The sequence below is a fragment of the Cyclopterus lumpus genome, chromosome 21 (genome assembly GCF_009769545.1).
Source record: "Cyclopterus lumpus isolate fCycLum1 chromosome 21, fCycLum1.pri, whole genome shotgun sequence".
In the NCBI taxonomy this organism is placed as follows: domain Eukaryota; kingdom Metazoa; phylum Chordata; class Actinopteri; order Perciformes; family Cyclopteridae; genus Cyclopterus; species Cyclopterus lumpus.
In genome coordinates, this window is record NC_046986.1 from 5,668,138 (window position 1) to 5,694,947 (window position 26,810).

General features: G+C 40.4%; 2 protein-coding genes across 2 annotated transcripts in view; both read left to right on the forward strand.

The window, feature by feature from the left end:
• The window catches only part of LOC117751015 (nck-associated protein 5-like), a 35,385-nt gene extending 24,336 nt beyond the window's left edge, over window positions 1-11,049 (forward strand). The window contains exons 8-12 of the mRNA XM_034562511.1: window positions 217-331; window positions 922-997; window positions 4,745-5,131; window positions 6,566-6,661; window positions 7,779-11,049. Coding sequence (XP_034418402.1) covers window positions 217-331; window positions 922-997; window positions 4,745-5,131; window positions 6,566-6,661; window positions 7,779-7,780 — 676 coding nt within the window. The 3' untranslated portion in view covers window positions 7,781-11,049. The remainder of the gene's footprint in view (window positions 1-216; window positions 332-921; window positions 998-4,744; window positions 5,132-6,565; window positions 6,662-7,778) is intronic.
• Window positions 11,050-14,812: 3,763 nt separating this feature from the next.
• On the forward strand, window positions 14,813-26,495 carry LOC117750887 (ly6/PLAUR domain-containing protein 1-like). Its single transcript, XM_034562317.1, has 3 exons — window positions 14,813-14,897; window positions 16,867-16,998; window positions 26,251-26,495. Exons 1-3 carry the CDS (start codon window positions 14,849-14,851, stop codon window positions 26,493-26,495), a joined length of 426 nt encoding a protein of 141 aa, XP_034418208.1. The 5' UTR covers window positions 14,813-14,848.
• Window positions 26,496-26,810: the final 315 nt, after the last annotated feature.

Genomic DNA, 26,810 nt, shown 5'->3' on the forward strand with positions numbered 1-26,810 from the left:
TTAGCATATTGCTAATTAAGCACTTTAATAACTATGGCCATTTTTATAAAGTCGTCTCAGACACATCAGCCAAATTCCCTTAGATCAATTAAGAATAATTTCATTCAGAGATTTCAATAGATATAGTGTAATTTATCCAAATCATCCAGGGCATGTTGAGTCAATATCAGAGGAACTCAGTGTGTAGTGATCTGTTGACAAACTGTTTTCTTTCAGCTCTGTGGGGATAAGAGAGTCTCATGATGCAGTGCGGGCATGCATCTCAATGCCCTGCCCAGGAATGGCCCTGAATGAGATACAAGGACATACTGACATCATTGGGGACCCGAAGGTAAATTAAATAATTTCCTAATAGAAAAGGTGAAGTTATTTGATTTGTATGTGGCGAGTTTTAGTTGTATTCATGTCTTCATAGATGTGTCCCTAAAACCTGTTTTATGTAAAAGTGTGTTATAGTAATATGGCATTACTGCAATTGCACTAGAAAGTACAATAAGAAGAAAACAAACAAATATATTAGAAATGTACTTATAATAATTATAAAAAATAAAATGGGATCAAATGAAAACAGGAAGACAAGTGACAATTACTTCAGGCTTATTCCACCAACTGTCCCTCAATTTGTTTTGTTTTATTTTTTTTGATTCTCAAACCCTATTACACACAGTTTCATCATTTCAGGCTTTATTACTAAACCTTATTTTAAGACTTTTTAAATTCAACACAGTGTCCATAATTCTACCACTGGAGTCCATATAAAGTGCCATGTATCAGTCAATAAAGGAAAATAAGGGTAGAGCTAAAAAAACGCATCAGATTCTTTAATTTGTCGCTTTAGGAGCTTATGTCACACTGTACATGCAGAAGTATGGAAGACCGTGTAGGTAACTTCTCTTTTGAATTTCTACAAAAACCCCAAAGATGCAGTCGGGGAACCTAAGAGCTGATGGTGAAAATGGATCCACAGTGAAGAGCCCCAACCAGGATGCTGTAACAGGTCCGATTCTTCTATTCTATGTTGTGTGGGACTGTCCAGAATTCCCAGTCACTGCAATGAGTAATTCCCCCATTTGCTCTTTGAGCTATTTTAGTATGCTAGCATTACGGTTGTATCTGTGCTTACCATTTTACAGTTTGCAGACTGAAGTGAAGACCAAATATGAAAGATATGTGTAAGTCATAAACATGATGAATTTGCCACAAACAGTCAAACAAACATGCAACATGTGTGTGCATTTTCCTCCATATTTTTGTTCATTTTAATTGTTCTACTTCTGCATTTGTTTATTGTTTTGGGTGGTCAGTTTGGATCAAGGCAAACAGGAACCATTTCACCATGGTTGTATTTCACTTTGCCCTTTAATGGGGAAATTTTATATATCCTTGATCGCTCATCCTCACAGATCCACGCACTGGAAATTTGCATGCACGGGCTCATCCAATTGGGATGAACCTATTCATCCATACAGTGATCCAAGCTCCTCCCTGGCGTTTTTGTGTGGGCCACAATGAAGTATGAAGATCAACTGCATTGACCTCTTGTCGAGCTGTGTTGTCATATGATGATGATGATGATGATGTTGAGGTGGATTGAGGATGGGATTATCCACACCGCTGCATTTGGAAATTCCAGTCCCAATTTCCAAATATTTGACCAATTAATTTAGTTGGACTGCGTGTCACAAATGGATAAACAATGCTGCTGTTACAGATTTTGGGGAAAAGCTGTTTGACAGGTTCAACTTTAGAATAAACGTAAACATAAAGATCTTATTTAATGAGAGCCACAAGACTGATGCTTCTTGTTAACTACCCTAATTTACATATATTATATATATATATGTATATATATTTACATAATAACGCTAACACAGATGAGTTATTTTCCACTTGCTATTTAGTTTAACTACAGGTGGCAATCTAGTAAAAAAAAAAGAGAGCGACAGAGACTGAAACTAGACGAGAAGTACAACTTTATTTGGCCCTTATTTCATTGCGGTCACTTATTAATTAAAAAATAGCTGCAGATAAAATTCTCCACATCGCTCAGGTAGGGGACACTGACAAACACCGCAGGAATTTCAGTGGCCAGAGTGACAACATTGGGCAAGGCGCTGCACAATATCAAGCGTCTCTGATTTGGGCGAACGCCTGCCCTCAGGGGTTAATCACCTCATTAAAATTTCAGTACTGCACCAGTTAAGCATGCTAACCACCCAAGCCACTGATGAGTGAATTAAGTGTGCCTTCAGCTGTGAGCTGAATTAAACCACCCAAGCATGGCATAAACGTGTTGGGCCTCATGAAGAGTTGACAGGAGTAGTTTTAAACTCGAGTCAAACAAAAATCAACAATAAAACAAGGTCTGTAGTTTATACTATAGTTCATCTGTGGAGATTTTAGTTATTTCTCATTGAATTAGATGTCTTCTTCTCTCTTATTTTAAAGTTCTATTATTGGCTGATTAGCTCCAGACAATGAACCACAGCCCGCATTAGCTTTCTAGCTAACGTCTAGTGTTGCACCATTGCTCACTGTTTGCAGGCCAGAGAGCTCATTAGCTAGTCAGCACTTTGAACAACTAAAAATGCACCTGCAAATGTTTTGAGGTCTAAAAGTAAAATTCTTTATCCAGACAACAAACATTGTCGATCCGTATCTTGTAAGCTACTTACCAGAGTAAGTTCTCCTGCCAGCTCAGCTGTCAATCAGCACATACATTGGCCAAAGAATACGTCTGAAGAGTATTACTGCAGTTTCGCTTGGTGACATGGAGCGGTTATTGATTGAGCTTGGCATAACCGAGAGGGGATGCGATGTGAGGAAGACAACAACCTTGTCGTTCATGTGAAAGGCTTGTTGAAAACAATCATTTCTCAGCTTTCTGTGATTCTCCCTTTCCAGGGAAGACTGTGTCACAGCGGTTCTTGTTAACTTCCAACTAAAGACCAAACTAATCGATAGTGTCTCTCTGTTTGGTGAATTTTCTCTTGTTTACAACAGGGTAAAAAAAAGACCATTTCCATCTCAAGCGCCGCTTCACTAACAGACACTTCAAGCACAAGTGTCGAGATCACGCAAGCGATGGCCACTCGTCTGCATTCTGTGACCCCGAGCCTTAAAAAAAGTATTTTTATGACAACATAAAAATAGTTTCCCTTCAATGAAAAATTTGAAAAAAAGTCAATTAATTTGAGCTAGCTTAAATACAAAATGAGGGGAAAAAAGGGGTAAAAAATGTACTTGTATCCCAGAAGAGGGGTGTAACGTCTTAATTAATAAAGGGGGAGCAGCTGTTGCCTTTGCTCCAGTGTGAGTTCGCCTGCAGGTTCCTGCCACAGGGTACATATAACATGAGCCTGCATGACAACAGCTAGAGGATATCTTTTTGACAGTAGATTTGTTTTGCAAAAAAAGATGATTCTCTGATCCAAATGTAAATGATACTCCACATATTTGAAATGCATAAAGCTTCAAGGTTCATTAAGCGCAACAACTTCATTCTGGAGGCGCAATCTCAGACTTTTGATTGAACAATGCAAATTCTGCATCTTTCATCTCAAAGTTTGAGAAACATTACATGCGACATAGCTGTGTGTGTTTGGCAGTTATGTTTGATATGTCGCAAACAAAATACACACATTTGGAGTGTATTTAAGTTTCATTTCATATGGCATTCCGCGCCTTTCACATTCACAGTGTGATCAATGCATGCTAGTAGTCGCACACCCATTAAACAACATCTGTAATACAAAGCAGCGGTGGTTTAGGGGGCTTGATTTGCATTGGCCAAGTCATCCTCTGTGGTGGGGCTACATGCATGGTGTAATCAGCTAAATCCTTACCCAGCACATCTACTGAACCACCATTTTTCAACTTGGCTTTTAAGAGGAAATCATCGGCAAGAAATAAAAAAACAGACCAATCAAATCGGTTGCATGTCTGCTTTGAAATTACCAAAAAAAACACAACACTAGAATCACCTGCTTAGAGCTCAATCAGTTGGGATAATGTTGCAGGAACAATAGGCATGCGGGAAACAAGTTTATGATACCGCAGATAATATCCATTATTGTTGATTTGTTATCTTTTCTAGCACCTGATCCACAGCCCAGTCAAAAATGGTTGGCATTGTACGCTTCTTAAAAACCACTGACACGTTGAATCATGTAGTGTATTGAGCGATGATTATTGATAGTTATGTTATGTTATGTATGAAAGTTATCTTTCACCTGGACTGCTGTTCGTGTCCTGTGAAACCAAAAGTAAACATTGACTTCACGCTCGTCACGTAACATTTTGTAAGAAAGTTTCCTCGAGGGGCAGTTGTTGTTTATGGTAATTATGTTGTTATTTTATTATTTTAACACAAACCGTGATCTAACAAGTAGGTTGTTGCCTAAACTTCACTAATTGTTTTGCAACATTAACTATGTGTAATTATGCGTCGCTGCAAGCGTGATATGAGGTTGTTATAACTTTTTTTTTTAAACGTTGACTTTCAATGTGTCCCGTGGGTGGCAGAAACATACAAGGCCAACGGTTTTTCTTTGTTGACTGGGTTGTTAACCATGAATAACAAACCTTTGAGACACTAGACACTAGATTTATGTTCGTGTACATCAATGTTATTGTTTTTTTATACGCCACTTCAACCATGGTTACCCTGTTGTTTCATTCCTGTTGTTGTCCTTCTCTTGCCCCACGACCCTGAGCCACTTCGACTGTTCTCCTTGTGCCGCAGGCTTCGGCTGCAAGATGCGAACATTGGACAGTGGAATTGGGACCATCCCCCTACCTGAATCCTGTTCCTTCTTCTCCTCCATCCTGCACCTCCTCCCCAAATCCTCATCAACCCCAGAACCGTCCCTCAGTCCACCCAGTGTCCCCGGTTCCTCCAGCGAGGACATGTCTCCTTCCCCATTACCCCGGTGGAGAATACCCTCCAGCTTTAAGGACTGCAGCCATGCAGGGGTGCAAAACTCCCTTTCCAACTCCTCCATGATCCATATCCAGTCAGTGCCTTTCCCCACTGTGGCCTTCCTCCAGCCCATCCAACCCCAATCTCAACCCATTGTGACCTCTGCCAGTGTGTGTGATACCCAGAGCAGGCTACCCAGACCACCACCAGGTACAGTAAAGGAGACGTTTCTGCAAGAAGCAAAGCGTGTGGGCGGCAGAAACAAAGATAGAGCTCGTAGGTTTTTTTTTCCTTTCTCTTTCACTAAACTCTTGCACTCATCTCATAGATCGAGTAATCTTTACATGCATTTTCTTATATAACAAATTGTTCTGTATAAGCTATATAACACACTGCACATTTCTGACATCTGTCACTCTTAATCAAAAAGGACATACCCAATGAAGGTTCTGCTTGGGTGATTCATTATTCATTTATCCAATATGAGGAGCATGCAGTGATATCTGTGGCAAATTTATGACTTGCAATTTGTTGCAATTGTTATTTCAGGCAGACAAAAGCAGGCTCCTCCTTTGTAGCCGACGGCCATCAATTGTGCAGGCTGAAATGTCGCTTGAGGGTTTTATTAAAGTTCTCGCTAGCTAATTAAAGTCATGTCTGAGGTGTTTGACACCATCTCCGGCTGACTTTTATATGTTTCCAGATGGCTCGTTTGGAAATAAGATCCCTCTGTCTTAAATATGCACTTAATGACTACATTCGTGATATTTTGCTTAAAAACTGAGATTCAAGCTACATGCACGCAACATGTTAGCATCCTCACCAGCTGATGATAGAAAACATGGAACTGTTTCTCAATTTTAACATTTCAAGAGAAAAGGCCTCTCGGATGAGGACGAATAATTATGTCTATCTTGTTTGGCTAGGGTTGCTGGAGTAAACTTTCAATGAGTCTAATAAAGAGCTGTTATCGTTAGCATAAACAGCCTAAAACATATTGTAGCACCTATGCAACGGGGAAAATCTTTACAATGGATTTGCTGTGAAGGAGGCCTTTTTTTCCTAACCCCACAAACCCTCAAAATGCACCTAGTTAGCGGATGAAATGCTTCTTGGCCTTTAAAGTAACAAACAGTTCATTTCTAGTTAGCTAGTTAGCAACTTACATTCAAGATGACATTGCAAAGAGATAAGCAAAGAGTTGAATTCACTTTATTATTTTTGGAAAAGAGTATCGGACTCTGAAGGCAGATTGCTAACCCTGACTGAATGTTTTTCTGTGAAATGCCAAGAAAATGTCATTAATTTCTTGTGTGATTTAGGCAACCGTTAAACTATCACCCCATATTTGACGAACTAGACTCAAGTTTCACCTGCACAGTGTTTGAGTTTGGCGAGGTAGTTTCGGGTCAGAATTACAAATGCGTCATCTTTCAAGATGCTTTAGACCTCACTCAAATCTCCTGCCGCGTTGAATTTAGAATGATAATCTTGCTCTCTTTGAAGATGTCAGATGTCGGCCTGTCTGTGTCATTCTGTTCTCCTAACTCCACATTTGACTCTTCTTCTTGACAGGACAGAGACACAAGTCTGACTGCTGTTAAAACCTTTGAAATGAGTTTCGTTCTGTGCTTTTTTTTCCAGGTGGGATGGAACCAAAGAAGTTGACCTATATCAAATCAAAAACCCGAACCACTCCGAGCCAACAGAAAGAGCAGACAAGACTTCAGCTTGCCAACTGTAAGAGAAGATGAAACAGGTTTATTTAAGTGATAACTTCAGGCCGAAAGCCTGGTATATCCTGAATTCACTTCAGTGTCCACATTTTCATTCTCTAACTATTTTACCCAGTGTTGCACTAAGAAGTGCCTTACAAAAAAAAAAAAACTAGAGTCAACGTCACTGTGGCGTGTAGCTACAAAGATGAAGAAGTGAAGTGCAACAATTTCACTTCACGTCGTAAAAACTGTGCAGTTTTCTTCAAAAAACGTTCCTGTAAAACTCATTTCCATCCTCACTGAGCAGAACATAAGCTTAATGGTGACAACTATACACATGACCGACAAGTCTCCCAAACATCAATTTGTGTGTCTCCCAAATGCGCAATTGTGTATTTTGGATGTTTTCAAAGCAAAATCGCTAAATTCACTAATGCATGATAAACTATGTTTTTTGCCTTGGGGTGTCTGCCCAATGTGTGTGTCTCTGTGTGTGTGTGTGTGTGTGTGTGTGGTAAATATACGATAAGAACGTACAATATACCTGTGGGTTAAAAACCAGCCACAGGTTTGATGTCTGACACACACAAAATGCCCATAAAGATGCTATGTTGACATTGGGTGTAATGATTTTATTAATTACATTTTTCTGTGACACACAGTTTTCCCACAGTCACACTTCCAGGAATCAGATCTGGTGTCAGTTGAATTTAGGCAGCTGATTTATTTTGGGGAAAGAGATGCAACTTCCTTCACATCAACATGCAGGGCAGTATGTGGCTTTAAATATCATCCCTGCCCACTGCAATCAAATCACAAGTTGTCGGTTTTCATTTGCATTTTAACCACAGTTGTGCCTGCGAGAAAACTGATACGGATACATGTTAAATTTACGTCTAACAACCTAATACTATTGGAATCCTCATCAACTTAATTTAAGGAGTTCTTGACTTTCTTTTGAATGAAATTGGCTATGTATGTGCAGGTTTTGGGCACACATAGAGGGAATTGTATTGCAGTATTTGATTTAACAATTTATAAAATGATGTGTTATTTTTCTTGTTGATGTTTTATTTTACATGTTGTTTGCATGGCACCGTGCTGCAGGATCTCACTATGCTCTACATCTTCCATTTCAGAGTTCCTGAGCCATCCAAAAGCAAAAAGTCCATCAATCAGTTGGATTTATCACTCGAACACACATGGAGAATCCCTCAGTCCCACCGTTTGGATATAGGGCGTCTGTGTCAGGATGAAACGCTCAGTGCTGGACAACAACTGAGCTTGGCGTTGTGGGCTTCCACCTGGACTCAGTGCGGTGTTGAGATACTGAGTAGCCTTTTAGGTGTAGTAATGAACCTTCCGGCAGACATTTTGGAGATCTGCGGCCCATTGGCATCAGCTCGGAGCAGCTGGTTGAATTTCTAGCTAAGTCTCACAGGACTTGGAGGTAAACAGACATAGTTATTTTCCTTTACCTTTTTTTAAAAAAATGTTTTGACTCTGAGGAGTAACAATTTTCACAAAAACATGAACTTTTTTGTTTAGCTGATGTGTTAGCTACTGTAGCACTTTCTTGGCTACTTCATCTCATAAACACGGTTGCACACGAGCTAACGCCTGTACAGTGAGCCCAGTTTAAGCTAACGTACGTGGCCTGCAGCTGTGAGTTCATATCGCTACGACATAACCATCCTTCCTGGCTACTTTGCGGACACACTGTTTATACTTCCATAACCTAAAACATGGAAACACATGACAGAAAATGTCAACAATATTTGCTTTTGTAATCTGTTTTTTGAAAACTTAAAAAATGTGGCCACTAGTAGACACAGCAAATGCTGAACACAATAAGCAACATAGCTAACATGTTTGCAATTACCTATTTGCATATCCAGCTGACAAAAAGCAACATTATATCTGATTCTTTCCGTTTCACTTTACAAATCTTGTATTCAATTTACAATATAAAGTGTTTTTTATCCTGCTTTTGGTCTCCACCAACCCTTTAGAAAAGATATTTTGATCTTGCTAGCCACTCGGTAGCTTTCTCGTTTGGGGCGTGCAGTTAGAGCACAGCGGCTGCACAACCAATACAATGAACCTAAAGAACCTAAAAAGCATAATTTGATTCCATTTTATATAAAATAATAAAAATAAAAATAAAAAGATCGGTAAATGCAGGTTTAAACACTTAATTAACTTTGCACAAGCACATGCAGTTCACCACCAGACCTCCATTATGGCACCAGCTGTGGCCACTTTTGGAGATTAATGATGCAAATTAAAAGGCCTCCACTAAAATCCTGCTGAGCATGGATTGTTTAGCTACATGTATTTACATTCTGCAGCAATGTATGAGCATTTTAATAAATGTTTATGTGAAGTTTTAATTCTGCTTTAGATCGTATAAACATCTAGGCTCCAATAAATGTCGGTAATTTATTTTCAGATGAAACCTTATAAACTCAAGATCACAAATTATGACTTCCATCCTTAAACACATTTTATGTACAGCACTTACTACTGATTGCCATTCATGAGCTCTATACCTGACTTAGTAATGTGATTCTTTAAAGTGTGCACTCTATTGTTGGAAACTTTTTTTTATTGTCACAATGTTAATATCAATTTGCATGCAACCACCCTCGGACTTATTCTAACCACAGAAATGCATCGTATGAATCTGATATCCATCTCTTGACGAGTTTCATCACAAGAACTGATGAGTTAAACTTGATGTGCACTGCTCAGTTTTTAATTACATATTACACACGTTACATATTTTCAATACTTAAAGCAAATGTCTTAAATAAGAAGTCACGTTTTGAAAACACTGCACATCGCATCTTGTCGTGAAACTCTTCGCATTACTGCATTCTGTATTTTGTACATGTTTCCACAGTTATGACATCAAGACAAAGCAGTGAGTTTTGCATGTGACATTAGCACCTACTAGGCACATTGTGGACATTGTTGTGCTAGCTCAGGGAAAATACCATTTTATTGTCTCTGATAGATGCTGTGGATTTAATAAGTGAACCTCAACTTTAAAATGTACAACCATTTTATTGCAGCCGGTGAAAAACCGCCCCCCGGTCCTCTCGGGGGAAAAATCTTGGCGTTGTACGTTTCTGCGAAACTACGGATACGTTGAATTGCGTGCAGCGTTTTTTATTTTATTTGGTCGGACGTAGAACAAAGTCCAGTAAGGGAGGGCGGGATTGATGGTGGATGGGTCAAACAAAACGCATGTTCATGAACCTGCGTGAAACCAAAAGTAGACCTTGGAGTTCATGCATGTCACGTAATGTTTTTGTATTGTTACGTCATCACGTGAATGCAAACCGTAAAAAAAAAAGATTCTACCGTGAACCGAGTAGTTTTATTGCCTAAACCTAAACCAATCGCTTCACAACGCTAACCACGTTCCATGGTGTGATATTTTTTGTTTCAGAAACGTTGACATCTTGCCGTTTGCAGAAACGTACAAAGCCCAAAATTTCAGATTTCATCGTTCTGTAATGGTTTAAGGATATTACCTGAACTCAATATTTTCCTCTTTGTCAGTTTTTGTCTGTACATTTAACTGTATAATACCTCACCAGTTTCTCTCTCTCTCTCTATTTTATGTGCTGTGTCCTTTACAGTAATGTTTTTTGGTGTTTTGAATGCATCCCGACATATTTGATGCTTTTAGCTGCTTTGCGAGGTCCCTCCCCCCCCCCTTCACACCTTCGTCGGCTCCCGGCATTTCGTGCGTAAATATTTGCCAAAATGCATATTGCCAAACACCGCTCTGAGCTAATCATGTACAGAAAATGAATGCAATTAAATCTACATATCAGACTCGTCGTGGTGACTATAGCCATATTGTTTTTTGAAACACTAGAGACAGTTTGCACTTTCACGTGATGTAGAACCATGGAGCACCGTACCGTCGCACGATATCATTAGCCATGTCATCTAACTGTATTTTACCTCTTTAACTCTTTACTCACTTGCTACGTGTATATGTTGAAGGTGATATTTGTCGACTTAAAAAGGGGAGGTCGCGCCAATAGGATCGCACAGGTGTCGTGGAATATGTGGCGTACGAGGCGTTCGTGGATCAGGGAACAGATTTGCTGTACTGATACGGGTAGATGGAGCATGGTGTCTGTGTTCTTAAAGTGGCTCCCATAAGGAGGAGTCTCACTCTCACAAGAGTATTGTATTTTTATAACATTTACTCTTAATGCCCTGTATTTGTACTCAGCACCGATGAGTGTAATTTACTATTTATTGCACATATTTGTTATATTACAGGTATTCTCCCTCTAAATGTTTTTTTTGGGCGGTTCAGAACCCAATAATAACAGTGATGTTCTTGTGTGACGGTCACCTTAGCAGTTTGGATTGAGAATTGTATATTACTGCTATTCTTTGTTTTATGTAAAAGAAGAAAGGAAAAAAATAAACTATTTCAATACTTATACAACATGAAGGATTCTAGAATTGTATTTGACTGAATTCATGTGGCTCTAAGAAGCAACAGGTGTACATTTTAAGTTGTTTTTTTCGCCGCTCCCAGACTCCAGCCCAAGCTCTGCGCTTGCCAATATGAAAGATTAAAGCGGCACAGAGCAATGTGACATTTTCCATCAAATTCAGAGTAGACAATTGGCAGAATACAAACCAACATGTCATGTGCACTGGACCAGTGTTTCTCAAACTGGAAGCAAACTCCTGCTGCGCTGCCCAACAGTGTTGTCAGATGAAAACTCAAAAATGAAAAGAGCGGAGAATGCTCATTCCAAGATTGACATCCATGGGCTGCAATCATTTATGTGAGGTTCACGGGGTGAAGGGGAAAAAAGTAAAGAAAGTATAGTTGTGGGAATAAGAATTTCCTTTCAACACTGGCTGTATGTTTCTTTTTTTATTAAATATGAAGCGGGAGCTGGGAGATGCTTAGTCTAGTCCCCTTAGTTAAGCAGACAGCTAGCCCAACTCTATATTTATTAAGGTTTAAACCATTTAAAAATAATTGCCTAGGAGCTTCTGTAAAGCTCACTAAGCAAAATCTTTGTTTTTTGTGTTTAATCTGTACGAATAAATAAAAGTTTCAGTTTTACAAGGTCATATGCAACGAAGCATTTCTAGACCGGGCACTGTGGCTAAACCTTAAATTGTAAATTGTCTTTCTTTACACTTCAGTGCGGATTAAACAAACCAATTAGATGCGCTAATAGGAGTATGTGCTAATAGGAATATTTAGTTTGTATCTTAAGACAGAACCTGTGACACACATGAGCGTGGTATCAATTCTTTTATTTCTAACGGAGGTGAATAAGCGTATTTCTGAAAATGGGAAATGATTCCTTTAACGAGGCCAATTGACACCAGTTGGCTGTCCGTTTACACTTTTAGCCAATTGAGAAGTGGGCATACTTGATCAAATGTAGTATTATTGCGTGCAATTGTGCAAATCTTCCCATGACAGTTATAGTTCCCACGGTCTCATTCGCGGTGCGGTGTAACTACCAAACTACACATCATTCCAAGGGAGCAGAAAAGATGGATTGGACTGATCGATCAGGTAAAAAAATGGGGCTTCAAGGAGGCTGAAAATCAGGTGCTTCTCAGAACAAGGACAGCACACTTCAGAGGAAAAGGCTTCAAATCCATCAGTGTCTTCCAATTGTTGTTTTTATCCTCTGAGACTTGATTGTTAATGAATGGTATGTAGTTGAGTTCACAATAAAAGATGGTATTTACATGCATCAGTTCAACTGAAATATAAAAAAATATATATACATCCTGTATATATACATATTTTGACATTTTTATCCACCCAGATCTTATCTTATCTGGACTACGTTCACTAATCAGTCAGAGAAGAATTATTCATAAATGTTTAGTAACCAAAAACCAAACCTGAACAATAAAAATAGGATTCTTGTGAGGCAGATCCCACCCCCCAGTGAACGTTACGTCCTCGTCCTTGACGACAACAACAAAAGCTTAAACATATTGTTCTTCAATGCAAATGAGGTCGGCAAACTGTCAGGATCAAGGATCCTGTAACCTTGTGCAGTCTGAGCTGTCAGAGTGAAGTCTTACTCTCGTTGACATCGTGATTTTATTTGGATTTATAGGCACGCATTGTGATCCTTATTCCAAAGATACAAAAAAAACCTCTAAAATGTCACTTAGAAATTGAGCTAATGTTGGACATATTGTTCAAGAAGCTTTACTTTCAACTTTAAGATGCTTTCTGATGCTTTTTTCATCCTCAGTGTTGCCGTTATAAAAAGGTCCGTGCATAAGGCCTCCCAGTGTGCCATCAGTCATGTGAGGACACACTCAGAGGTTTCCATGGGGAGAATACAGTGTTGACTAAGAGTGTATTTCATTCTAATGCATACAAAAATTATGCAAAACTCTCAAATTAGGAATTCTGACCAGTCGGTCGGGCCATTTTTCTCCTCAAATCCTGAACCATCTTTTATTGTGACAGCTTCAATGTCCTTTACTTTCACACCAGCGAGGTTTCACTTTAGTCTTCCTGGACATCTCATTTCAGAGTCAAAAAGCGTCCCGTTTGATGTTGTGAAAATCTTCACATTGCCTAAAATGTTTTGTGTAAAAACGACCCGTTCGCTAATTTAAACTTCCGCCAAAGAAGGAATTCACGGGCATTGTCTTAACGTGTAATTATGGAAGTCCCATTAGAGCTGATTGGCGCAGTAAATCACAGACGACTTCCCCACAGCTTCTTGAGCACTGGCGACGTGTTTCATCCACTAATTGAAACCGCTTGATTGTGATGACTCTGAATTAAACTATTGGAGTTTTTAGGAAGGATTGAGATGGACTAAGATCCCCTGAGACCAGTAAACAACGACAACGCATTACGTGACCCAGTTTGCTCTCTTGGTCTGTTCTGCACCTCTTCATGCTGGTAGGTCCGGTGAGGCGTGTACAGTATAAATGAGTTTGCGATGAGTCGGGGAGGAACAGGTTTATAGTGCGGCTCAGCACCGAAGCAGAAATTGTTCCAGCAAAGTTTCAGCCCTGTGTCAAATATTCGTCCACGCTGTACGGCACTGAAGGGACTAATCCATCTTTTGAATATGTGTGAAAGAGTTCCCGACCTCCCTAAGTGTTGCAGAGGTTGTTATTACTTTCTTTAAAGCGCCTCACTTCAGAGAGCCGCATGCTGAACCGGAGAGCCTCTCTGTTTAACTCTTAACTTGTGACGCATTGCCACGGCCTGCGCTATTTTTCCTCGGGCACATGTTGGTTTATGGTCGGCTGGTGAAAAAGTAGCCGTTTTGAAGTTTCCTTCCATGAAACTTTTTGGAGGTGAAAGCACCGAATCTGCTGCACCCTGTCGTTTTAATTTCTGTGAAATGACGAGCTATAAATAAAAGCAACGATTCTGGAGCTATTTGGCTTTTACGAGACAGATTTAGGTGGGTTGGAAGAAGCAGAAAAATGAACGCCCGTTAGCCTCTTTATGAGTCTGCGTGAGACTTTATTGATCCCAATGGAGCGCCTCAGGAATGAGTTCTAAAACCCCGGGAATAAGTCAGCGTTGGGTTCCCTTGTTCCCAAAAATCAATGTTTTTTTTTTTTTTAATGGGGTTTTCGGTTAAGATATCGTAAAGTTTTGTTCTGTATAAAATATGTCAGTAGATACCCCTCTTGGAGTCTTCAAAAGGGCAGTTGCTAACAAGTGGCTAAATGAGACTCATCCGCCTGACATGACCATAGTGGAGTTTGGGGATTACCTTCATATCAAAGATCCTAAAAAGTGTTTGTGAAGATTATTTTGCTGAATAAATCATGTATCACACATGCTTGTCCGCCATTGGCCTTACTTACCCATTACTGGACGGACTACGGCAACACATCATCTCTGCACCAATGGGGAAATCAGGTTGTTGCAGTCGCAGCGAATGGGATTTTTAAAGTACTTTGTAAAAAAAAAAAGGACATGACATAATGTAAAATGCCCACAGCGGTAATAATAACAATATACCGAATCTCTGTCAAAACGGTGACTTTTTTGGGGGTAGGGGGGGTCACGTGGTACACAATACAGCTGCGCGTGCGCGCGCGTCAGCGGCGGTGAAGCTGTCCAGCCGCTCCGCCTCCGCGCTTTCAGACCCGGCGAACACCCGCCTCTCATGTTGTGGCTCCGAGCCCCACGAAGCGGACCATGCGGCTGTTCACCGTCTCCACGTTGCTCCTGCTTTCCCTCGGCTCAGGTAAGGACGCGCGTGACACGGTCACGGGATTAAAGCGAGATTTACTGACAGTTTGGTTCTTTTTTTTTTCCTCCTTCTTCTTTTGGGGAGAGAATGGGCGCGCGCGCGCTGCTTGGAGAGACGCGCGCGGACGCGTCGCTGTCTTTCTCCAAAGTCGAGCAGGTGTTCTGATTGCGGGCTCGTCTTCGTGAAGAGGGACAACTTTGAATTAAAGTGTCGATTACCACACTTTGGTTATTATTGACACCCTTAGGAGATTGGTGTCGTTTAAAGCTCGGCGTGGCACGCGCTCATGCGCGCCCGAAACAATCTAGGCAAGTTTTCATAAAGAGGCTGAAACCATCGAGGCCAGTTTAAACAGGAGTGGATCAGTCTGGGGGACTTTTAGTTGAGTTTAAATTAATTACAATAAATGTAGTGGAGTAAAAATGACAACATGTGTCATACTGATAACATCTTCACTGCACATGTACTTAGTCACATTCCACCACTGAACATATGCATCATAACTTACACTACTACGTCTATTTATCAAAACTCATGTTCAATGCATTGATGACCAATGGTCAAATATTAAGTTTGATCGATTTTTGTGCATAAAATCTTTGCCAACTCATTGTTTAAATCTGCAGCAAATACAACATTCATATTCTCATTTCTGCATGCGGTTGTTGAAGTCCTTCTTATAAAAGGTGCACTATTATCAGATTGTAAAATATTGACAGATTGTTTGAGCTGGTCTTTGGAAAACATGAATAATGAAAGACTACGAGCCAAAAACCTTTTTAATTGTCAATGTAGTCAGAATGAATTGATGAGTCAAAATGCATTTGTGACTTGAGAGCATCCCTTCAGGTTCACGGAAAACTGTTCCGCCATTCAGAAGAAATTAAGTACTATGAAGGACACTCGATAAAGTATGTTTTCGCCATAAATGCATCTGGTTTTTCAGTAGAAAATACTGAAATAAAGCCGGACCCGATGAGCTGTTGCAACAACACGCTGCCAAAATCATAATAACACCGCCAGCAGCTCCGATGCAGCTGAATAATTGAGCAGGTCCGTCACATCAATTTGAGATGATCGGAGGCCAAAGGAACCAAAAAGTCAAGAATATTCAAGAAAATGAAAATGAATTTCACTTAGATATGAAACCAGTTTATTCGCGATAGAAGAAAAACAAATAAATGGAATATGTATACGCGAAATACATATTCCATTAAACTTCCCCAGTTGATTACTTATTACTACATAGACAAAGACATTTAGTTTTTTTGGATTACAAGTTCTCTGAAATGGTTTGTTTAAATATGCAAAGTAGGCAATAATTTTTTTTAACATGTCCTAATTTGCATACCTTTCCAGAACAGAAATCTGAACATTGGATAAAGCCAGGTTCAGAATTATTTTTCAATTTGATTGACATATTAGAGTCAAATGTTCTCACAGGGGGAATTTAAATATATCGTATCACTCATAAATCAGAAAATATAATGTCAACAGACGTAAATCGGGCTATAAATGACATGAACAAACCCTTCTGTAAAAACCTTCAGAATATTAATGAGTGCAACTGGAAAGTGTGATGTTTGACTAACTAATTTTAAAAAACTGCTTTTTTAAGAAATGTATTGTAAAACTCTATATATTTTGAAGATGTGTGGCGTAACACATGTAGCTAATAGATATCATCGTGAAACGTCCACAGATGATTACATTAAGACAATCATTTGAACAAGCTTTCTGAAATTCAATGGTTAAATATGCAATGAATCATTATCTAACGCTAACTTTGGGTGAATTTAGGAGAAATCTACAGATGCAAATGGGCAAAGAAAAGAAAAAAAACGCACACTTGTGTATTTTGGATGTTTTCAAAGCAAAATCGCTAAATTCACTAATGCATGATAAACTATGTTTTTTGCCTTGGGGTGTCTGCCCAATGTGTGTGTGTGTGTGTGTGCTGCAGGGCTGGCTCTGCAGATCCAGTGCTACCAGTGTGAGGAGATGACACACGACTGCTCCACGCCAGAGTTCATAGTCAACTGCACCGTGAACGTGCAGGACATGTGCCAGAAGGAGGTCCTGGTGAAGGATGATGGTGAGTCGCATCACCGGGGAAGCTTGTCCCTCCTCTCCGCTGCCACAAATAAGTGTGTTTTCATCTCAAGATGTATGAGAGCAGAGGAAGCTCCAGCACAATGTTGACAGAGTGGCCTCTTTGGGATTAGATTTTGGTGGTGATGTGGATCTGGATGGTGAGTATCTCCATCCAGCTGTTGGGGAGCGGGATCAGAGGTTCTGTGTTGAGCGGCGACACCCTCGGATCCCCGTAGCGCTCAGACGCTCATACTTTCCGAATCCATGGAAACACAATCGTGTTCCTCAACCAAAAGGATGTTTTGAAATGGCACAAAAGGAAAGAGTTGGTCTCGCCTGCATGCTTTGAAGTGTCCTTTAAACACAAAGACAAAGGAGGAGGGCTCTCCGTGCTCAGCCGAGAGGCTGCAGGCTCTCTGCTGTGAGCACAAATCAAACTGATCTGAGGACACGCGTTTCAGCGCTCTGTCGGTATCATTAAATAATGAAAGTCTCAGCTGCAGGTCAGTCTTTGAAATAGAAGTCATGAATATAAAATATTCCATTTCCATCTGAGGAGAAAACCTACCAGCTCATGCTGTGCATGCAGTGGCAGTTATTAACTATTAACTTAATGTGGCTTTGGTGGCCAATAAGTTACAATGATGATGTTTTTGTTGTGGAGTTGGATATTTAATAATCTGTCGGGCACGGTTGGCCTATATGTAGACGTTCCTGTGCAATATCCTTAAAACTGCACCAACCAACATGTTGTATGTGGATTGGATCCCATGACTACATGTCATGTTAAAAAGGGGGATAACTCACAGATGATTACCCCACACATTCTCTATGGAACATGTCGGTGTCTTTCAGCTAATTGTTTTGGTTTACTTGCTTTGGTTCACTCTCACCGCTTTCCTTAACTTCCTTTCCAGCAGCAGCTGTTTTCAGGAAAACAAGCTCTAAAAAAACAACCTGCCAGACAAACAAAGAACATAGAAAGTTAGACTTTACTCTATGATATGAAACATGACCGAATGCATGCTTAGGTGGCTGTGTGCCTTCTGGATGTGTAAAAAGACAACTGTGTGCTTGTACATTACATTTATACAATACTTTGTAAGGTGATAATATGTCAAAGCTTGACACATGACCAAAAACATTAAAGAAAAGTCTGGGAATTAGGAATCGTATGGCCATTCATCTGTTACATTTGGAAATAAATATTGATAACAGAACATTTTGACCTGATGAAGACAAGTAGGAGACCGTTTCCATTGTGCTCTTTTTTTTTTCAAGGCTTTTTTCAAAATGCTGTGCTTGTGTTTGTGCAAATTGATTACTTACACCGGGTCTACTTGTTTTTCTTAGTTTACTGAGCTCTCTGGGCCACCGTATTTACATCAATTCAATCGCATTCAGAGTTACACCCTCTGTGCATGCAGGTGTGAATATCTATCCAAAACAATCCGTGCACATCTGAACCTCTGTTTTTAATGTGTTGACAGACTTTATCTATGATGTCCATGTTTTCATGGGTTTTGCATGGTGACGCTGGCTCTTCAGTAACGCATAATGTGCCGCTGCTTCGTCCCTATTTGCTGCAGGACACTGAGGGGCACTCTCATGCCACGGGTCTGCTTCATTTGCACACCCGGTGAAAGTGTGGGTCATTTTCATCCCCTCTCTCTCCTGCTGATGAGCAAAAGCAATAAGCTCCTGTCTTTTGGAAACATGGTTCCCGATCCTAAAGGGCAGGCACGCCCGCGACTATAGAGTCGACAGTTCTTTTAATAAGAAAATCTCTGCATGAATGCTCGTGTACGTAACCGGCCTTTATCTCCCGGTGTCATCATCGTTGCTGCTTCGCATGAACAGGAGGCTGTACATTGCACGGTGTGCAATGCGCTCAAGTGATAAGAATAAAAATCAGCGACGGTGTTTGATTCTTCCAAAGTGTGCACCTGCTCTGTGATGGCCTCTATGAGCCGATGCCTTAACGCGCATCGCTGTAATGTCGACGTAGAGGAAGCAGAATGGTTCACGTACGTCCTCAATTGGGCTATTTTCTGTTAAAAGATTATTCTGTCTGGGAGAAAGAATCCGTCCGCTGGCTGGCAGAACTTCAAGGTATCAGTCAAGAGTAAAACTCTTGTCACACATACAGTCTATAATTTAACAACCAGGAGTAGAGAGACTCACATTCATAACCTCCATTCGAACCCTGGCTTTCTATCCGAAACCCATCTTCCATTAGTATCGTCATATTCCCTCTGATTATGTCTTGAGAAATGATTAAAAAAAGAGTGTCCTTTTCCCTCGTTGAGGACTGTTCCTCTTCCACAGTCTTGAAAGGACTGAATGATTGTCCACCTTTCATTTCTATGTCTTTTTTAAAGGAGTGGGGAGTCGGATGTGCTGTGATGAGGGATTTGAAATTGGCCATCCTTCAGTTTCTCTGAGGCATTTTATTTAGGGTTACAGGTTGCTGTAATAAATTTGCATTATAATGGATCAATTATGTTTGCGAGTGTAATACTTTGGTATTTTCTACGTCAGAATAATATTGCATTAATCAATATGTTTTACGTTAATAACAGATAAAATGACTTTCAGTCCATTGTTATGGTTCTCTGGCCCACAAATGTATTGTTGGCTTCAGCGTTGCAGCTCTCCTCAACCTCGTTTACACGTGTTTGTAGTGAAAAGGCTCTGATAAAGTCACTGGATAGTTAGTCAGCAGCAAACAGCTGACAAACAAAGTTAGCGACTAGCCGGTGAACGTAGCATTTAGCGGCAATGTTTATTTTTCAAGGGGTGGAGACCAAAACAAAGCTAAAATAAGTGAATATCGGCCTTTAATTTGTCAGGTGGCCAGACGCATGACTGCAAAATTAATGCTAATTTAGCTAATGTTGTCATGTTGGAGTCAAGTTTTTCTTTGGTATGTAGTAGCTAACTTTGTTTGCTGTTTGGTGCTGGGCAGGAAGGCCTGGTCAGTTACCTTAAAAAAAAAAGAAATAGCTCCCTGCTGCTGTCGGAGTTTGTGCCAAAGAATGAACGATAAGATGCTAAAGAAACCAACTAAATAGCACTTTGGGTTCGACAGTAAGAGCAACACCTTTCATATTAGGCCTCAGAGACACTTGATTGATCGTTCACATGAAAAGTATTGATTAGTCCAGCTTTAAGCTAAACAAAAGCTATTTGTCAATTACACCAACAGAGCAGTTGATCAGCTCTGTTGTCGAGAGAACTACTTGAGCATCAAAAAAAGCTGAAATCTGCTGAACAGAACCATCTGCCAGCGGAGCCGTGACTACGACACCAACACATGCTGTGATCCCTTTCTGCTCAGAGAGGGAGGCTGCAAAGAAAACAATGTGTCGCAGAGCAGCTTGTTTTGCAGGAGATGCTGATGAAAGTTGATGAGTAGCATCTTATTATGCTGTACTTGCTGTGATATGTCTCTAGTTAACTACAGATATGAGCTAAGCGGCGCTTGATTTCACCACCTGAAACTGCTGCGTCTCATTTCTTGGTTTGACGGACCATCTGTGCTGTTTGTAAGAGGCCGTGGTTCAACGTCTGAAATCAATTTCTTAAACGAAAAGACTGCAAACAACAACATCGAGCATGCAACCTAACAGGAAGAGGCGACGAGGTTGACCCTGTCGCTACGTCTGTGATGGGGTCCATCAGACGGTATCGCAGAATCCAGCTTTAAGATGTTTTAACAATGGTAACAGCAAAGTGATGCACAGTCAGTAGTTCCGATTGTGTAACAGCAAATGTTCAAGCTGGTGCGCCACCAGCTGCGCAGGGTCACGTTAAGCAGCCGGAGAGAGACGGATGGAGACGATTTCATGGCTTATCTTAATTAGCTTTCACAAAAGTTAATTTACTGTATCGGGCAAAGGGAAATGAGAATGTGGTTAGTCACAGTGTTTTACATTTATTTGGTTAAATAGAGTGAGTGTGCACGGCTGCTGAAGCTTGTATAATGATGTGATTCGGATGGTTGTGTTTCAGCAGCGTTTGCTCCGGATGCTCAGGGGTTCTTCCAATCATAGGTTTCTTTGCAAAAGTGTGCAATTAATTCACAGCTGAACTATTGTTTCACTGACGAAGAGATTGCACGTAACGAGTGGAAACTGTGAAACACGGAAGTTTATTTTGAAAAGACACTATGCATGTAACGAGTGGAAACTGTGAAACACAGAAGTTTATTTTGAAAAGACGCTATGCAGTGGAAACTGTGAAACACAGAAGTTTATTTTGAAAAGAAACTGTGCACGTCACGAGTGGAAACTGTGAAACACGGAAGTTTATTTTGAAAAGAGACTGTGCACGTCACGAGTGGAAACTGAAACACGGAAGTTTATTTTGAAAAGACACTATGCATGTAACGAGTGGAAACTGTGAACACGGAAGTTTATTTTGAAAAGACTCTGCACGTCACGAGTGGAAACTGTGAAACACGGAAGTTTATTTTGAAAAGACACTATGCACGTAGAGTGGAAACTGTGAAACACGGAAGTTTATTTTGAAAAGACACTATGCACGTCACGAGTGGAAACTGTGAAACACGGAAGTTTATTTTGAAAATACACTATGCACGTAACGAGTGGAAACTGTGAAACACGGAAGTTTATTTTGAAAAGACACTATGCACGTAACGAGTGGAAACTGTGAAACATGGAAGTTTATTTTGAAAAGACACTATGCACGTAGAGTGGAAACTGAAACACAGAAGTTTATTTTGAAAATACACTATGCATGTAATGAGTGGAATGGGAGAGGATTTAAAGATTTTTATAAATATTATTCAATCCCCGACATGATTCAATGCCCTTTTAAGTGTTCCTCTTTTCCCCTTTATTTTGTATTTGTGAGACAATGTAATGTCCCTCCTGACCATTTATCTGCATGACATCTTTATGTTGGCTCACATAACAACCGCCATATAATTTCACTGCTTCGTCACGTTTGATTTAGATGGATAATAAAGCCCTCGGAGCAGACCTGTAGACACATTTGTGTCAAGGGCAGTCCAGTCAGTTACAAACAATATCCAATTGTGTTTTCTCCTCTCAAATACGTCAATAACTAACTATTAGGAACCAAATGTGCATCCTATTCCTCGCCTTTTCTCAAAACCACAGAAGTACAACCGGCATTCATGTGATTTATTTGGTTATAATCTCATTTTAGAAGGGCAATCAAAGGTTTTCTCTCTGGCATATTGGACTGGTGACTCTTCCCTGTGCAGCCGACCATGCTCATTCTCATTAGACCCAAACTTCCTCACAGCGCTCCAAAGTTGATAAGAAATCTCACCCTTTTCTCCCATAAATTAACTCGACAGCATGAGATGGATTAAAGTGCTGAATCTTAGAATCCCCCCCCCCCCCCATAAGCACTTCAAACATTAGAAAGTGAGTGTTTTCTGGTTGTTCTGTCTGAATTTCATTTTTGGTGATATTTGAAAAATGTGGCACTGCATATATTCTCCATGCCCATAGTTGGTATATGAGGAATAAAAGCACTACGTACCAAGGTGTGTGTGTGTGTGTGTGTGTGTGTGTGTGTGTGTGTGTGTGTGTGTCCTGATTAGAGCAGTTCTCTTGGCAATACCGACATGGTAAGCAATCAAATATTAGACCATTAACAACAGGAAGCTTTACAGTTGGTAAAAATAGATCATGCGTAGGAATAGACGTTGACTTTTTTTCTCTTTAACATTCCCATTAGATTGTCAGATGTCAGTTATTAGACCTGCAATGACCAAGATAATAAAAAATAAATTGAGGGAGCAATGGAAAGTTTCAATAGAGGGTTTCACTAAAGGTTTTATAATTTAAAGCGCTGCACTGTCTTGACACATTGATCTGCCGGTGCAGTTGCAGGTTATTGGTGTGATATTTTCAGGTTCCATCGTTATCGACTCCTTTTTTTTGGAGGAGGTCTCGAGTGGAAAAGTAGCCACTGAAAAGCGAAACATTGGACAAAACCTTTTAATGATTTAAGAAATCTTTGATTCAAAGCCAATTAAGGCAATTTAATGTAAAATATGTCGATACACGGGAAAGGAATGCAAATGGTTTCATGTTGCTTATTCCATTTTAACCACGTAGATTTCTTTTGACCTCTCACAGTCTGTTTTTTTAGGCAGATGTTGCTCTTGCTGATGAACACAAGCAGCGGTCTAATCATCCAGAACTTGTGTACGGGAGCGTCAAGATGCACTAAATACAAATACAGACCCTTCAGAATCAGATACTGATGTGCACGGGCTGGAAATGTTCATCATCATCTGCATGCACCTGAACACAACGTATGGTTGTTATCAGCCACACAGTCAGAAAGACGAGTTCATCCCACTCAGTACAGTATAGCCCCGCCCACCGCCTCGGTCCAATAACACGCTGTGATCGATGGTGTCAAAAAGCAGCACTTAAATCAAGCAATCCCAGAATGGAAACCGTAATGGAACGGCACCATTTGTCATTCGTTGACTTTTAAGAAGGGGGAAATCTCTGTGCCGTGATGATGCTGACGTTGTAGGATGAGAGGGTTTTTTTCCCACCTGACACCAACGAGACTCCTACAGAAAGTAAATCTGTGCTGTTTTCAGTAGTGGTAGTTAGACAAAACACGGAATACTCTAAAAGTACAAGGTACCTCCTGTCGTCACCTGTAATCCACATCCCAATAACGTTTACTGAATTTCAATTACTCAATTTACTTGAAAAGCTCGTTGGAACAAGTTGTTTGTGAGCGGAACATTTGCCGTTAACATTTTTGGCTGATGTCTTTATTTCAAAAAGCACGTAAACTTCCAATAACCCTTGTAATGCGTCACTCCTCTCTCCACTTGAGTGCAACCGATACAGGCACAGAGTGCTGCATGTTTCATTTAAATTGTGCATTCTCAAACCTAAAAAAAAAAAAATGGCCGTTGTAAGAAAATCCTGTGGTCCTAAATGGCTCCTGGTGGATTTTTTATCTCGAGCAGTAATTGGAAAATAGCGAGAGGCAGTCAGTGGCAAATGAGGTGCAGTAAAAAAAAAAAAAAAAAAGTAGGATGAGTCACTGACGGGGAATACGGGTTTGATGGCTTTTTCTCACCTCAAACAATCAGCTTTTTGTTTTTACCTTTTCATAGTTTTTAAGTAATTGGACATCAAGTTTAAGTTTCTACGTCGGTGTGTGAAGAATGTTAAAAGTGGGCAAAAAAAAACCAGTGGATGACATCACAACTCTCTTCGCTCTTTCACACTTTGTTGACACTTTTTACAGTGCAGACACTTTAGCTATCTCTGGCGCTTCAACACACTTACACTTTGAATGCCACTTCAACTGATTTCAGTTGTTGCACTTTGAATGCCACTTCATTTGCTTTCATACATTTTTGTTCAACTGAAACCCTTCAAGGGACATTTTAGCAGCTGTCAAAGCCGGCACTTTCATCTCTTGCCCTTTAAATGTTAGTTCAACTATTTTTGACACTTCAACTGCCTTCAGGGCAACATTTTTAAAGTCTAATGCTTTCATGGATTACTGGAGACGTGTTAGAGACCGGACAGTTTTCAGCAGATCGGCCATAACCGGTGACCGTATATCCACTTTCTCATTATTTAAATTAGTTGACCTGTTTAACGTCCTAACACCAGCTCATAATACATCATTAAAACTACAAAATGCCAAACATTTCTTAATCAAAGCAAGTAAATATACAATCATGTATTTCCTAATCATTTGAAGTGTGTGTTTTTACGCAAATAACCACCATAGATGACAATAACAATATAAAAGAACGGTTTAAACTGACTTCAGGACGGCGGTGAAAAGAAAATCTGAATTAGCCTCAATAAGCGCATCTCCATTACACCTCAAGGGACGTTTGAAACTCTAAAGCACTTAATTTGAATCTTTTTTTTCGTATTATATCCACATTATATTGTTTATAATAAATAGAAACTAAAAGCACAAACGTCATTTTAACTAATTAAAATCTCCTGTCTGACTGCTGCGTGGCCTCTTGAGTTCATTAGCAGGATGTGATGTCTTCAACGAAAAGGGAAGACATGCAGCAGATTGACGCCAATTACTTTTTTTAATTTGAAACAAAGAAGCGGATAAAAGAAAAAGGTTTGTATCAACACGGCTTTAATCTTTAACACCGAGAGTGTGTGAAGCTGTTTAAACCCACACAGGTGTCTTTATCTTTGGCTAATTAGACTGCTCGGGTTCATGGTGGGCGGAGCTATCCTGTCCTCCCCTAAGAGTCTTTGAGACAGTCTACACACATATTAGTGTTTTTATGTTTTTATTTTATGTGTGTAAAAGCAAAAGAAGGATGGCAGCACCTTTTTTTTTTTTTTTTTTTTGCTCTGAATTGAAAATGTTTATGTTTTTCATTGAAAATGTAATTAAAACTTAACTGTTCTTTTTAAATGCAGTATGAAAATGTGTACAGGGCAGACTATATATTTATTTTAGAGAGAAACGCACCATTCTAGAGTGAAAACATGAATTATGACTCAAATTTAACCGAGTGCCGTGAGCTATTTCCGTGAGTGTGTCGGAAAAAACCATGTACCGTAGTGCCGAGCATTGCTCCAACCAACTTTACATTTTAATTAAACGGAATAACTGCCATTGTTAATGTCACCTGTTCCACCTGTGCTTTCTGTCAGCAGCATCGTTTTTTACTGTGTGCTTTTGGGCTGAATCAGCGTTTTTAAATCGGCGGGGAGAGGAATCCCACTGAAAGACACTGGAGGCTAAAACTAACACTGAAAATCACAAGGCGAGTTAGTTCGGCTGCGTGGTTGGTCCCAGAAAAGTTGTTCTGTTTTCTTTAATGCTTCTCTGGATATGTATAAACGCAGTAAGAAGAGAAGTCACACCCACCGAGAGCACTGTAGTTAAAAAAAAAAAGGGCTGTTTTCCTCATTCATAGACTAGTTATTGTGGCAATTTTATGCAAATTATTGTGGAGACGCAGAGTCGAGCTAAGTGACCGCAAAAAGAGAACATTAGCCCAATTATCCAGAGACATTTCCCTTTAAGTCGGGTCCCTGTTGATTAAAGAATACGTGCTATTTAAACCCCAATTGCATGCCTCCATCTCACTGTTTCGGTCTTTGTTCCCCTTCTCTCACACACACACACACACACACACACACACACACACACACACACACACACACGCGCACTCTAATCCTCTCATTACCAGCCTAATGCATTTCCATCCCCATTTCAGGGATTCACTACCGCAAGTCCTGCGCCTCGTCGGGAGCCTGCCTCATCGCCTCGTCCGGCTACCAGCAGTTCTGCACCGGCAAGCTCAACTCTGTGTGCATCACCTGCTGCAACGCGCCGCTGTGCAACGGCCCGCGGCAGAAGAAACGACCCCAATCGGCGGCGGCGGCCGTTACCCCGACCGCGCCGCGGCTGCACGTGTTTGCTCTCTCCGTTGTCCTCCTCCTGTCCTCCGCACTGTGCTGACCACGCCGTCGCACGCATAACATGTGTTTGGACGACGCGAACTGACCGAGGAACACGCAACACCTTCATCGTCTCGCGCGTCACGCGAGGAACACGGTAACGGTGCAGCTGCGAGGGGAAAGGTGAGCGCGAGGCCGCGGCACAGCTTCGCGTCTGTCTTTGTTTACTTGGACTCCAAGGTCAACTGAGACATACTGCAGGAAGAAAATAGTGAGTTCAGATGCATTATTTATTTTTCTGAGCCTGAGGGGGAAAAAAGCTCTCCAGAATAAATATATATATAACGCTGTGATTTTATTATTTTTTATATTTTTT

Coding starts and splice junctions, on each gene's coding strand:
- LOC117750887 (XM_034562317.1), top strand. CDS start 14,849: ATGCGGCTGTTCACCGTCTCCACGTTGCTCCTGCTTTCCCTCGGCTCA. Junction 14,898..16,866: donor CCTGCTTTCCCTCGGCTCAG/GTAAGGACGCGC, acceptor TGTGTGCTGCAG/GGCTGGCTCTGCAGATCCAG. Junction 16,999..26,250: donor GGTCCTGGTGAAGGATGATG/GTGAGTCGCATC, acceptor TCCCCATTTCAG/GGATTCACTACCGCAAGTCC.